Raw genomic sequence first — 15,220 nt, 5'->3', positions numbered from 1 at the left:
CGTGACTATTATTGTCAGAAGAATGATACGCATGAATTAGACTATTAAGACCCGACCAGATTAGATTATTTGCAAACATCTATCGGAATCCATTGATCAGGTGATCAATTTGGCAAATGATTATGCCATATTTAAAGAGTCAGAAATTCGAGAAAAAATGCACAACAGGCCAACATAATTTCCCAGAATCCAACACGATGCCTTAGATGTCTTAGTTTTTTTCAGGTTAATAGTCCAAATCCCAGATACATATTCAATTTGCAAAGATATTTATAAAAGCAGCCAATGCTTATACATTTTGAGAAGCTGAAAATCCCAAATGTTCACCTTTTTTCCTTGATGAATGACATCAACCGTTAATTGGTCATCAAAATTCTTGACAATTAAATTTCCTGTCAATAGACTGAACGATTAATCTGCAAAATTCTTATTCAGCCAATATAATAAAAAACATTGATTCCATACTAAACCAATATTAAACACATACATGGCCTTTAATGGTACTTAGTAGTTGTATTTTTTTTCATTCATTTAAAAATTACAATAAAAAAATTCCAAAGCCCAAGGTGACATCTTTAAAATATAGTTTGTTTTCTCCCACCAACGGTCCAAACAGCAAAGGAGACAGAGACAAGTAAATGTAAAACAACGGCTTAAACGATTAATAGATTATCAACACTGATGTTTGATAATTATTACAGTCATCTATTGGATTAATCAACTAATCATTTCAGCATTACACTTACCATAACCCCAAAAACAATTAGATGATTTAGACATCCCTTCTGCCTACAGCATTCTTACATGAAGCATCTCATCATCATGTTAAGTAAAGGGCTACCATGGCATGAAGCCATGCGTCTTGTGTGTGACAGTACATGGTTTTATTTCTGTGTGTGCAGTGAGGGTGGATTGGAAGAGAAAAGGGATAAACGTTTCATCTCAACGTACCGTCCCAAACTGGCTTGAACACAAGCCAGTTTGTTTTATGAGGTGACCGCAGGACGTCTGGCTGCGGTGGTTGAAAAGCAGCGGTCTCTCTGCCCCAGTCTTCATTCTCAGTCCTCACACCTTTTTCAACACCTACCCCCCTTCTCCCCCAACACGCACACACACACACACACACACACACACAGTCTCAGTACCAGGGAGATTCACGCTCCCGTGGCATTTGCTCACTGACTTTTCCCCCAAGTGGTAGTGTGTGTACCGCATAACGTCTGTGTGCTGCCGGCCTCGCACACTGAGATAATGTGTATCTCTTCATATTCACAGGCCAACCCTCCCCCCATCATTGTCAACGCAGACTCACTAGATGCAGGTCCTTATGTAAGTATCTGTTCTCTCTCTCTGCACAGTGTACATCTCTCTCATTCACACTCCCTCTGTGTTGGCGCATGAGTGTGTGTGTGTGTGTGTGTGTGTGTGTGTGTGTGTGTGTGTGTGTGTGTGTGTGTGTGTGTATGTGTGTGTGTGTGTGGAAAGGCTGCCTCCTGGTAGCAACATGCTGTTTGCCATGTGGGCCGACATCCATTATCCTATTGACCCTGCCTGTTTGTGGGGAATGTGCATTTTGCGGTGCCACATCTAGTGTCCCAGTGCAAATGCAGTTTTCAGAAAGAAAGAAAGGCACTTTTGGTTGCAGCAAATCAGAAATTCACGGTGGTATTTTTAGTCAGTTAAAACAATGGGGGGATGTATCTTGTGTATATTTCGTTAATAATCCCATTCTCTACGGGTTTTTTTTATGTTCAGTCCGTGCATAGGTCTGCTTTGTATTAATATGGTAAAGGATTTAGCCGCAACACATTTGCACGCTTCTCTTTTTTTCTCTCTGTATTTTTAGATAAATGACAACATTCAGGCTCAGTGAAGTCACTACTAACTACTATGCCTTTTTATTTCCACAGGTAAATGGCAGTGATGGGATGTACAAATACGAAGAGATCATTTTAGAAAGGGTGAGTTTTTTTTCACACTTTTACACACTCCTGTTTAATGTATTTTCTGCATGATGGATGGATTTCTCCCCACTAGGTGGCAGTAAGCAGCTCAGTCTTTGCTCATTTGAAAACTGGGGAAACGCATGAGAATCATATGTGATACTGTGCGTTGACAAAAGTTCTAGCCGTTACATCACTGCAGGGGGAATGTCGTGTGTGTGATGATGTCTAATGTGAGTATGAGCACAGAGTAACGCCGGTGAGGCATAGTGTTTTACATAATCCTGATGCACATGTCATCAGCAGACGCCTGAAATGTAAAGTGCTCTCCTGTTCAATTGTTCAGCAGGCCCCACTGCGCTTGTCAGCCCAGGTTCAGCTTGTAGTGGCGGAGCTGTATGTTTCTGCTCTCATTGTTCCTCCCACATATAGATGCACCTTTGCTAACCCCTCCACGGATGCACAGTATCTCTCTGGCCCCTTCCACTGTTTAAGTGGCATTTCTGCATGCAGAAAAAAGCTTAAATAAGCTATGCTAAAGTCACACTTTAAAAGGTCTGTGGGGGTGTAACATTTGGCAGCGAGGCCCAGTGTACTCTTCTCTCGGCTCCGGAGCTGCACACTGGGAGGCCTCAGCCCTTCTCTGTCCTAATTTGTTGCGACTGTAGCTCATTAATTATAGAAAATAATAAAGTGAGGTCTTTTCTCAGCTGTCTTGTTTGCTGCCTGTCTCTGAGGCCACGGCTGTCAGATGCAGCAGCACGCCTAGACCCTGCTGGATCCAAATGGCTCTTCGGTCATTTGAGGGCCAGAGAAAAGACGGGAGGCGATATAGCGTCCGTCTCCTGCAAGGAAGTGAGAAGCTCTGTATAATGCAATAGGAATGAGGCTTCTCGACTCGTCTTTACTTTAGAATTGTAAAACCGCTTTCCTGTCGACGCAGGGCTCCATCCAAGAGTTGATGGAACAGGCATGACATTTTGAATGAAGTGCCCTCTCCTAATGGAACACATGCCATTATCATTCGTCACATGCAAGGACACACACACACACACACACATGCCGAGGCCACAGAAATGATCAGAAAATCCCTCTTCATCGATCACGTGGTTCCTCCGAGATACCAATACACTTAAGAGACATATTTCCCCGGCCTTGAGCCCCATCCATGTGTGTGTGTGTGTGTGTGTGTGTGTGTGTGCGTGTGCGCGCGCGTGTGTGTTGTTTATCATACCCCGCTGAACATGCCAATCCTAACCTGTGTGCAGGGGAATTCTGGCCTTGGCTTTAGCATTGCTGGAGGAATAGACAATCCCCACATTCCCGATGATCCGGGGATATTCATCACCAAGATCATCCCCGGAGGAGCAGCTGCTATGGATGGAAGGCTGGGGTGAGTCTGCCTCTACCATCTCTTTTCTCTAGACTCTATCTACTCTGTTTACGCTCCTCGGCACTCTCTGTCCTCTACTGTTTCTCTACTCTAACCTCCCTACTCTCTTCTCTAACGCTCACCACCGCTGTGTGTATGTCCCACCAGGCGAACACTGTGTAGGAGGCAGAGTCCTCCGCCCACAGGCTCTGTGTGTTTCCTCAAAGTTATGATTCACTAGAAAAACCAAAGCCTTAAAACATGCAAACATTGTGATATGCAATGCGCTGCTTTTTTTATGTGCTTTGTTTGGAGGTATTTTCGACTGCACCGGCCATATTGTGTTCGCTCCATGCCTTTGTGCAGCGATGTAACTCCATTGCTGCTGCTCTTTTGTCTGATGAGGTGGCGCGTGTGTGTGAAAGATATTAAAATATTCTCCATTTTGTGCAGGGTGAATGACTGCGTGCTGCGTGTAAACGATGTGGACGTGTCTGAGGTGGTTCACAGCCGGGCGGTGGAAGCCCTGAAGGAGGCCGGGCCCGTGGTGCGGCTGCTAGTCCGACGGAGGCAGGCTCCACCCGAGACCATCCTCGAGATAAATCTGCTGAAAGGGCCCAAAGGTCGGGGATAAAATTCCATGTATCATAGCCTACGCTGAGAGAGAAACACGCTACAATGCTGAACGACTACGAAGATTTTTAGAATCATTAAAGGTGGAGTCAGCAATAATGGAGAACGCTTGTTGACAAAATCACTTTTTATCAAATTCAGTGAATATCTCCTCACAATCCACTAGATGTCCGTACTGTGTGTTACCTGGAAAGAAATCGAGTGTGAATACATAGCCTTGGCTCTGTAAACTGTAGCTAGCAACATGCTCATTTAGAGTGCCTAGGCTTTGTATTAACTCTGATTTTTTTTTCAGCGCACAGTGGATACGCATACTGTAGGTATTGGTTCTTGAAAAGGTATTCACTGATTTAGACAAAAGCTTTTTTTTGACAACAAGCATTCTCCAGAATTGCTGACTCCACCTTTAAAGACACAATTGTAGTTAAGGTATGGGGTTGACTTACTTTCAGGATAAATAGGCGACATATGGGAAAAGATAGAGAAAGACTGCACTTTCAAAGTAATATTTACTAAGAATGGACCTACGCAGTATAAAGTAGGCAGCCATCAGACCTAGAATATGTCTTAAAAAATGTGTATTGTTCAACCAGGGCTTGGATTCAGCATCGCTGGAGGGATCGGCAACCAACATATCCCAGGAGACAACAGCATCTATATTACCAAGATCATCGAAGGAGGAGCTGCCCAAAAGGATGGACGGCTGCAGACTGGAGACCGCCTGCTAGCTGTATGTGCCACCCAGTTATTCAGTCACATATTGAGTGGTCAAATCAAACTCGTTTGAGTATTAATGTTGTTCACTGAGTTAAAAAAAAATATGGGGGGATAAGAGTAAAAAAGAAATTATAGATTTGTTTAAGGCTGCTATTTATCAACAAAAAAAATGTATCAAACATCCCAGCAGAAGCCTGCCAGTTGATAGAAAAAAAAACTGGGCATCATTGTGTCTGTCAACGAGAAAAGACATCTGTCACTCTTACAGACAGTTGGAATTCCTACTGTGTGGTGAACACATGTAAACTATATCATTTGCAACACACAATTACTGTATAATGTATAATGACACCTTGACAATAATGTCAAGGTGTCATTTGCATTAATATAAAATGTAAATCAATATTGGGCGTACAAAAACCTTTGATTGACAGTTTATTTTGTGGTAATGTAATGTTGAAAAAGAAAACTGTAGAAATTCAGAGCATCTTTAAACATTTTCCTATTACTTTTGACTAGCTGTGCTGTGCTGCTTTTGCACACCTTCCTTTCACTCACGCTTTTGAAATGCACTGAAATCTAACAATGCCTTCGAGCTAAGATTTACTTTTGTGCTGCCTGGTTTTGATGGCTGCTGTGATGCCTGATGTTGTCAACAGTGCAGCAAAATATATAAGGCGGCAAAATGTGCTGCTGTTAATACAAAGATTTCACCCCCCTCCCCCTCTTTCTTCAGGTGAACAACATTGTGCTACAGGATGTGCGTCATGAGGAGGCAGTGGCCGCGCTGAAGAACACCTCTGATATGGTTTACCTAAAGGTGGCCAAGCCTGGACCTGTGCATCTCAATGACATGTACGCCCCTCCGGACTACTCCAGCAGTACGTATCTACCTCTTCTTGCTGTTTCAATCACCGTGCTCACAGTAAAAAAAAAAACACCACACCTTATTATTCGCTTATCCATAAGCAGACATCTCAGTTGCAAACTGCAACAGGTTTATTTATACCAATTGTTTGACATAAGGTTAAGGGGTAATTTATAGGTAAAGTTCTGTCTTATTGCGTTTTGCACTTGGAATCATAGTTTTATCTTTATCAGAGATATTGCAGTGGGCCTACATGAATGTTAGTGTTGGATCACTGTTCGCTCCCCAAAACTGCTATGCCTTGACACCCACATAGTGAATGTAGTGAATGCTTGCACACACATACGCGCGCACACACACACACACACACACACACACACACACACACACACAAACACAATCCTATCCGCAGCAACTAGTTCTCTGCCTCCCACTGAGTGTGGACGTTTTCTCACATCCCACCTGCTCATGAGAGCCCACGAGCTGCAGCATCTCCAATTCCCACAGAACAGTGATTTAGTATTAGGAGGGGCTTTTGAGGGATTTTTTGTTATGTTCTAAATGTTTGCAATTGTAAGGGGTTTAAGCTAGCCCGTAATGCAGACTTAACCCCGCTCTGACAGTATAACCCGTGGTCAGATGACCTGAATTTGAAAGGCTTGTTTTAGCATGCTTGGCTGCCTCCATCAAGAATGTTAATTCAGAGAAAAAATAGGTGATTTTTTTTTCTTTTGCTTTTGATCTGTCTTTTGCATTCATTCACATGGACTATACCCTACACAGTTTTTCCCCCCGAACATCAGATGTAGTTTACTGAAACATCAAAACGAAGAGTGTATAAAAAGCTTAGCCAATTTAGTAAATGTTGGTTATTTTAAGGGAAATGCGGGGTTTACACAACCTGGGGTCTTATGTTTGTACTTTTGGCTGCAGTTCCTATTGCTTATATTATTTTCCTTCACCAAGTTCATTGCTAAGATCTGGGTAACAAAATTAAGTTACATCAGAGAAGTAACTGTAGCATTTTGATTATCAGACAAGTTTTGAACAAACCAACAGATTAGACAAACGTATTGTATTGGGAAGAGAAAAATGTATTTAAAAATCTGCAGCTTACAGACTTTTCTGTTTGAACTTTGACCAACTGTTCTTGCCGTAGTTTTGTGCATACAACCTGCATTCCCTGCACCCATGTTTGTTTTGTTTATCTCCAAGTAATGTGGTCTTGATAATGTGGTCTTGATAATCCAACTAAATTGTGACCTTACAACTGGTCTACCCACATTTATTTTTTGCCCCGTCTGACTATTTCAGAGCTCTTGCTGCATTCCCACGTCAGCACACTGCAACAATGTTACCATAACAGATGAGTCATAATGACTAACTGAAATGAATAACCAAGATGTTAAAACATTTTAAACATCTTTTATGATAATCAATAAGGTGAACATGATACACTTACAAGCCTAAGACTCTAGCAGAACTGTGAGGTTGTACTTAGGCACAGCACTGCTTTATGCTAAAGGCTAACTTCTGCATGCTAACATTTAACACAATTACACCACTAACATGCTGAAGTTAAGTATGTTGACCATGTTAACTTTTAGCTCATTTTTGCTAATTAGCAGTAAACACCAAGTACAGCCGAGGGCATGAAGCTTATGGGGATGTCACTAGTTGTGTAGGTATTTAGGCATAAACCACAGAATTTGACACAATTCAAATTTTGAGTGGATCTCAAGTCTGTACTATATACTCCTCCAAGGTCCACAATTGTCTCAGCTAAATATCTTGGCATCTCCAGTAGTTGTCGAGATATTTATAACTGGATCAAGAAGTGGACAAAACGGCATTGCCAGTCCTACAGCAACGCCTCAAGCATGATCTGATTTCCCCACGGTGTTCCTGCCTTGTAATCATTCTTTCTTTCCCCCTATTGGCCTGGCCCTCGCTCCAGCCTTTCCCGCCATGGTTGATAACCACGTCAGCCACAACTACATGGGGGCCATGGAGCCCAAGCCAGTGTACCCTCCGCCCCAGGTCACCCCGTCCAGGTACTCGCCAGTTCCCCGCCACATGCTGGGGGAGGAAGACTTCACGAGGTAGGTTCCAGACCAGATCCTACATTCCCCTTCCCTACACTACACTCATACAGGCTCTTTGAGTGTAGATTTGAATGATCATAGCTTATACATTGGATTTGCTTGTGGATACCAGCTAAAGGCTTTGTTGCCGTGTGGCTGTTGTAGCAGCAAGTGAAAAGACATTGTTGTGAAACTAAAGTTCATAATATTAAATAGCTCATTCTTTTGGATTTTTTTATTTTTTATTTTTGAATGGTTTTCTCTTTGTTCCTAGCAGCCTCAATTTTGTTGCTGTTTTAAATGGTGTTGTTCTGGTATGGTTCACTTAAACAAAACATGTACCTACACTTATTCCAATTTCATGAAGCAAACATTGCTTTGTTTACAGTTTACAGCTCATCGGGGCCCTGGTGGTGCATAATGAATGATAACTTCACAGTGTGTCGCGGCTGTGTGCTGATCAAATACTTTGCAGAGAGCCCGCTTGTCACTTTCTGTTCTTTTAATGACTGTGTTTTAACCTTTGAACTCCTATCCAAGTACTGAAACAGAAGTAGCATTCATAGAAGCTTGGTTGGAGTGTCCCCAAGGCCTTGAGTCATCTTAACCCACAGACCTGGGGAGGGAGGGCTGTATTTCCCCTGTGTGCGTGTGTGTGTGTGTGTGTGTGTGTGTGTGTGTGTGTGCTTGCGTGCATGTGTGTGGGACTGCACACAGGCGTTAAAGAGTGTCTGCGTGTTGTGGGGTGCATGGGATACTGGATGAGTGTTCATTATGTGGTCCTTGTACAAGCTGTCTACGTGACATGTATGTGCATTGTGTCAACATCTCTGTTGGTATGTGTGCTTTATTTGTGTCCTACACTTGTGTGTCCCGTTGTCCCCCCAATTATCCCACTGTCATTCCTGTACCCCACAGCAGGGCTGAGCCTATTTACAGTGTCATCCACAAACCTGGGGACAGCAAGGTGCCCCAGGCCCTCTACAGAGGCTTCTGTCCTTCCCCTGCTCCCTTGTGCCAAGGTCCGCTCCCCTTCTCTGGCAGGTACTAACCTAGTCCGTCACGCCTTGCTTAGCTAACCCTCGTCTGTGTAGCTCAGCGTCTGGATCCGTCATCAGACAGGGGTAGGGCCAGACAGGGGATGGAGGCCACCTGCCTCACCAGTAGAGTATTGCACCACATTTGTGCACAGATAACACATGCAGGAGAAACAGCCTTGAGTCGATAGAGTTCTCATTTCCAAGCAGAGCTTTCTTTTAGCTTTCTGTCTCTATGTCCGCATATAAATGTTTCCCCACCACATGTCTACTTTCCTGCTTTGTATGTACGTATGTTGCTGCCTTTATGTTTTTTGTGACATGTACCACGTAATCGTTCATGATTTCACTGGAAATATTAACTAAACATTTAACAGCGGATTGACCGTATTTGCTGAAATGTTTTACAAGAAGACACTGAATATTCCTTGCCCTTTGTGTCTGAACGTGTGTTTTGTTTGTTATTTTCCATAGTTTTCATATTTTAAAGGTCTAGCCAATCAATTATCCACAAAGCCTACTCTCTAGCTAAAGCGCTGGAAAAAATTAAGAGACCACTCCAAATATTCAGTGTCTCTCGTTTTACTATTTATAGGCATATGTTTATTTTTATTTTTATATAAACTGACAACATTTCTACCAAATTCCAATAATTTTTTTGTCATTAAGATCATTTTCAATAAGTTATGTAGAGATGAAGATTTAAGAAAAATCCAGATTGCTCTCTTAATTTTTTCCAGAGCTGTATTTATCTAAAAAAATAGGGCCCTGTTTATCGCAGTTTAAAATGGAGTCGTACCTGCTCTCCACCAACACATCTCCGCGGGAGTGCAGCCGAAAGGGCTTCACGCTCCCGCAAGCTGCTCAATTCCATCTGTCAGGAGGCATCGGCAAAACTAAGCCTCTGTCTCGGGCCAAGCTACTTTCGCTGTTGGTTACTGCTGAATACAATAATAAACATGATATTTAGAGTAACTGTTTGTCATAAGCACATATGCAAAAGGCCCCGTTTGTTGATTTTGTTTCTTCAATTGGTTGTACATTGTATCCACAGTCTTGTCCATCATGCATCACCTCATGGTTGAATTAAAGAAAAGTGTGAAAAGTTGCTTTTGTGTGTGTGTGTGTGTGTGTGTGTGTGTGTGTGTGTGTGTGTGTGTGTGTGTGTCTTGCTGTATGATTGTAACTGAAGGCAGAGTGTTGTGTTTACCATACAGGACAGTGCAGGGCGGTGTGAGCCACCCGACACAAACATTCTGCTTTGCAGCGTTGGAACGCTTTGCCTGCTGCTCTATGTATGTAAATATAAACACAGAGCCCCCTTGCAGTAACCATGAATGTAATATGGAGTAAAAGCCTGATCCGGTAGACCAGTAGCGGCAGACAGTCCCGCAGCTGTCGTGATTCATCTGCTCACTGGGAAAACCAGGCCACGCACTCAGGTCTTGCCCCTCTCTTCACCCCTACTGCCAGCACCGATCACACACTTACTGTACACTGAAACATTTGCTCATAACGTGCTGACACACACTGATACACACACATTACGTGCAATGCACAGTTATGACATGAACACGTACCTGTGAGAATACATCCTGCACACCATAAAACCTGTAAACCCACCTACATACTGTGACCATGCGTGCACCTGTTTTCATCCAGTGGGTTTGTGTTGCGTGTGTCTCTGTATAATCAGAAAAGAGTGGCATTGTCTTGGAGGATATCATGGTCACAATGACATGTAGATAGCAGACACCTTCATCCAACCTGAGCAGCTTCCCCACTAGCCCTGACCCTGGAGGGGTTGTTTTAGATGGGGGCTGTAGTAAGCGCAGGCTTCAGCGTGGAGCAGGCTGGTTGTGGGGAGTGAGTCAGAGCTTGAATCGGCCCTCAGCCCATCCGCACATCCCCCTCTGTCGGTGCTGTCATCGTAGACACATCTCCCAACACCCCCTACCCTTTCTCCATCTGATATTACCCCCTTCTTCTGGAAATATGTCCACACTGTACATTGTACTCTGTTGCATCCTTGTCCAAATTGGAGTTGACAACAGAATTAAAAAGACCTATGGGTTCGAATGTGCATGTTTGGAGAGCACAATCACTAAACAAATGTCCTATCAGTGGGGCTGCAGTTGTGCGATATACACAACAAGGCTTCTAGTGGGGGCGCTTTGTTCAGACAATGTTTATGTATACAGAGGCCTAGACGGCAGCAGCAGGTGAGCTAATCAGTAACTTAATGTGTCTCTCACAGACACAAACCTTTTGCCTGGTCAGCGCGAGAATTCAGTTGTCATCGATAACAAAAACACTTTGACCTTTGGTAAGCAGAAGCACAGAAGAGTTCAAAATAAAAGTGATAACATCAGATTCCGTTGAGTAGTCGTCTTTAGGTGTTAATCATTCATCGCTCCAATTTAATTCCTAGTCTCTGACAGAAGCAAGAAATATCTTAAACAGTTGATCGCCTTAGTATTGAATGCATTTCCCCCCAATGTCAAATTATAAGAAAATAGCAGGCCGTGAAGAAAAAGCAGCCACAGACGGGTAGAATTTAAGCAGTGCAAAAAGAGAGAGCAGATATAAAGCAGCGTTTTAATTGTATCAGTATACGCCTCTTTACTTAAGCTGATGTGATGCATCTAGGGTTGAGAGAGAGAGATAAAGTGCTGCAAGCTGTGGTGTCTGTCTGTGGAAAATGGTGCCCATCTTGCAGTGTCCACCATTAATCAGCCAAGCAGAGCTAATTACTCGGCTGAGTCCAGGGCGGCGTGACCCGCTGAACCCCACAGACCAGGTATCCCATTCACAGCGTAAGGTTTGAGACGCCACCGCCTTGGCCAAAACACAGACATATAGAAGTAGTGGTGGTGGTAAAGGGCTGCTGGAGAAATGGCTGGTCAGAAAGAAAGGGTTTTTATTTCTACCGCTGTACATTCCTGGCACACGGATGAAAAGAAAAAGGGAGGAAGGGAGGGCAGGCAGGTCTTGTGATGTGGGGGGGGGACTTGATCCCTGCATTCAAAACTTTAGGAATTCACTCCTGTTTCCCATGAAGATGGCGAGGCGCTCCACATCCTATGCAAAAACATGCACAAATACTGCTCTGTTGGAGAGCAGCACCCGCTGAAAGATGATGATGATGAAGAAAAAAAATAGGCAGCTGCCTTATCTGTCCATAATATTTTCCTCTATTATACTGCACATTTTCCTCTAAAAATAAATGTAGCTTCCAGTGTACAGCCAGGTCACAGACGAATAGGGGAGGAAGGGGGGGAGCGGGTGTCAAATCAAAAGGCCTCAAAGTCGTGAAAGTCAGTTTATGAGCTACCTCGGTTTGTTTACACTCTCACAAATTAGCAAGGAGCCCCGGGGAATCTGTCTGCCTATTCTCCAGAGGGCCAGGCTGACAGACAGGAATGCTGGTGTGCTGCATTGTAGGTGGAGCTGGACACAAAGCAGCATCAGAAGAGCAGAGACAACACAGTGTGAAAGGGGATCAAACTTGGATAGACTTCCAGTTTAGACACACCGGCCCAGTCCTGATGCTCTCCTGTAATGTAGTCCCGGTCGGTCCAGGTGTGAGTGACGGGTGATTTTCTGCCTCTTCTGGTTGAATTGAGATGACCTGGTTGGCAGCGTCAGGGTTAAGTTTAGAGTCTAGCCTGGCTGGTGATGATGGGGAGAAAGCGTTTGTGACAGCCCAAAGATGAGCTGTTTCCCATCACGGCACACGATAGGATGCGATAGGGAACGCCAGGCCCCCTAACACAAGAGCTTCTAAAAGAGTAGCCCTTCTCTCCAGATAGGAAGAGGCTGCCGAGGAGTTATAACACAGGGCGCGACCAATGTGCCATAGCCACCATGTTCACGGTCAACATCTCGTCTTCCATGTCGCTGGTGAGGAGCCTGCCTCATCGCACGGTTAGGAAATGCTCTTTCAGAAGCAAGCACCGGTTCCGGATCCCAAGGTAACCATGGAGACCTGTGTGCCTGGTCGAGCAGTGATGAAAACCTGAAGATGGAACGCAAGGTTATTTTTAAGCTTGACTTGTTTAAAAGCAAGTCAGTCGCTACAGCATATTTAAAAGCTTTTATCACTTGCCTTTTTTATGTTTTTTTTTTCATCTATGGTGCAAAAAAGAGCTAAAAGTATGGAACAAGCAAAAACATAGTGGTGCAAATGTTTGCCAGTAAAATTAAATTGATATGTCCCTGATTCTGCCTCGCAGAAACACTAGGATACCTGCAGACCCAGGGTCACTATGTTGCTATTGATCTATCTTTTTTAGTGTTCTCAATAAATAAACTGTATATGGGTTCATTTAATTTGAACTTTAACAGTCCAGTTAAACCTTTTCTAGGCACTGTTTTACTATTTGGGACTTTTCCCTTGCTCTCATTTTCTTTAAGTGGAGTAATCAAGGCTTTTTCCAGTCAGTCATGGGTTCGATTCTGGAAATCTGGAATGCTGCAGCATCTGCCATCGATGGGAAAATGGTCTTAACAGGGAGCTGGAGCAACCATTGGGGATTGAGTAGGAATTGTTCCTGTAGACCGCAGGCTGAGGAGACCACTAATGGGAACCATGCAGTGTTTCCGTTACGATAGGAAAACTGCGTGGGTCTCTGTGTGTACCTACTGTATGTCTATGTGTACGTGCATGCATGTGTGTCGGTCTGTGCATTTGTATGTACAGTATGTGCGTGTGGGCATGTGTTTGCGTGTGCGTTGGCCAACATTGGACTTCCTCAAGTGTGAGTGTGTGTGTGTGTGTTCTCAAAGCAGTGGTTATGCCCTCTCTAGCAACTGAGGCAGTCTGAATAGCCTGCCGGAGGATGAGTCATAGTGGCTAAAGCTAAAGCAGAGCTTCAGTGGGTCTGTCGAGCAGGAGGTGGCTCATTGTTTCTGGGTTAGTGAATTAATATGAGTGGGTGTTTGAATGTGTCCACGTGTACATGAGATTGCCATTGCGGTGCAGAAAGTTCTACAGCCAGTAGATAACAGGCACTTGGATTCAATCTTGTTCCTTGCTTGTTTTATTGCGTTCACTCTATTTATGGCAGAACTGCTTGGAGTGTTATCAGTGTAATCCAAATGATCTTTACCAGTAATGTGATCAGTACACAATTACAGTATCATATGGTTAATCATTGAGTCCTACTGGTGGGTGGTCCTGTAGATTAATCATGTACGTACATATAGAAAGAGAGACCTGCAGGCTTACTGCTTGCAGCTGCGTAAACTGGATACACTCCAGTACACTACAATTTTTTGGGGGGATCATACACAATGTAAACCAATAAAAGATGGCTGCTGCTCTTTCTGTTTCATCTCTCTCTCTCTCTCTCTCTCACTCACTCTGCCCATCTCTTCTACACCTTCTGTCCTGCCCTTCACCCTGACACTGTGGCTCTCTTTTACAGGGAGCCAAGAAAGGTGTTGCTGCACAAGGGCTCCACAGGCCTGGGCTTCAACATAGTCGGCGGGGAGGATGGAGAAGGCATCTTCGTCTCTTTCATCCTGGCAGGAGGGCCGGCTGACCTGAGCGGCGAGCTGAGGAGGGGCGACCGTATTCTCTCGGTCAGTCTATCAACCTCAAGCTTTTTTCTGAAGCACACAAGTTGACTTTTAACACGTTTGAGGCAGTTCTCAGAGACTCTCGTGCCACTCCTGTTGTCAGAATAATGACGATGGATAGTAGAATTAAGGTGGCGATAGTGTTTAGAAAAAGACAGCAAACATCTGCCCTGCTGAAATGTCCTTGAGCAAGACATTAAAATCCATAAGAACTCAGAGGGAGATTAGCTACGCCCTGCTAAACAAGAGAATATCATTTTGTGAATCAATACAGTATACCAATAAATTACACGTTTCTATTGTATTTAATAACTTTTAACCTTTTCAGAACCAAGTGTTACTCTATATTTCAGTTGTATTTCACTTGTAGAAAAACATTGCCACATATTATATGAACTATAATAATAGATAGATACATCAATCTGTCTAAGGGTGATGCATGTCTCTACTGCAACATGCTTGTGAAACAGTAGAAGTGTACATACATACATACTTCTGCGTTCATATTAACGTTAGGCGTTTACAAGATGAGGGCAGATCTCATCTCTACTGGCTGACACGAAACCACCCCAGCTTTAGGACAAGCGGCACACCCTTAGGATCTTATCTGGCTTTTCTCTCTAAAACCCTGTGTGTGTGCCTGGTTTGTTTGCAGGTGAATGGAGTGAACCTCAGGAATGCCACACATGAGCAGGCGGCTGCAGCACTGAAGAGAGCTGGACAAACGGTCACCATCATAGCTCAGTACAGGCCTGAAGGTGAGGCCACACTGTCTCATGTCACATAATATTTAGCATATTCTGTATCTGCCTTAGATTTACTATTAAATCTGATACAACCCATACTCATATGCTTGAATAAAACTGAATTTATTTTTGTTTTTGTTGATTTGATTTGATTTGATTAACCACATTTTTATCAAGATGTGAGCACAAAATACACTTAAATAATAAAGTTTTTAATCTAGAGTTTGACACAGGGCC

The 15,220-nt window shown here is 43.6% G+C and overlaps 1 protein-coding gene across 9 annotated transcripts in view; it reads left to right on the top strand.

The window, feature by feature from the left end:
* The window catches only part of dlg3 (discs, large homolog 3), a gene marked incomplete at its 5' end in the record, with an annotated part of 84,727 nt that overhangs the window by 51,048 nt on the left and 18,459 nt on the right, over positions 1–15,220 (top strand). For 4 of the 9 annotated variants that reach the window (XM_080035549.1, XM_080035548.1, XM_080035545.1 and 1 more), the window contains 9 exons: positions 1,276–1,329; positions 1,911–1,961; positions 3,212–3,336; positions 3,769–3,938; positions 4,542–4,678; positions 5,402–5,546; positions 7,473–7,635; positions 14,084–14,240; positions 14,893–14,995. In XM_080035549.1, the coding sequence (XP_079891675.1) occupies positions 1,276–1,329; positions 1,911–1,961; positions 3,212–3,336; positions 3,769–3,938; positions 4,542–4,678; positions 5,402–5,546; positions 7,473–7,635; positions 14,084–14,240; positions 14,893–14,995 (1,105 nt within the window). Of the gene's footprint in view, positions 1–1,275; positions 1,330–1,910; positions 1,962–3,211; positions 3,337–3,768; positions 3,939–4,541; positions 4,679–5,401; positions 5,570–7,472; positions 7,636–8,535; positions 8,662–14,044; positions 14,241–14,892; positions 14,996–15,220 lie in introns of all 9 variants that reach the window. The other 5 variants (XM_080035539.1, XM_080035542.1, XM_080035546.1 and 2 more) reach the window with 4 other exon arrangements.

The sequence above is a fragment of the Ammodytes marinus genome, assembly GCF_949987685.1.
Source record: "Ammodytes marinus genome assembly, chromosome: 10".
Classification (NCBI taxonomy): domain Eukaryota; kingdom Metazoa; phylum Chordata; class Actinopteri; order Uranoscopiformes; family Ammodytidae; genus Ammodytes; species Ammodytes marinus.
The sequence above is the reverse complement of the archived record's forward strand: the minus strand, read 5'-3'. Positions and strand labels throughout refer to the sequence as shown.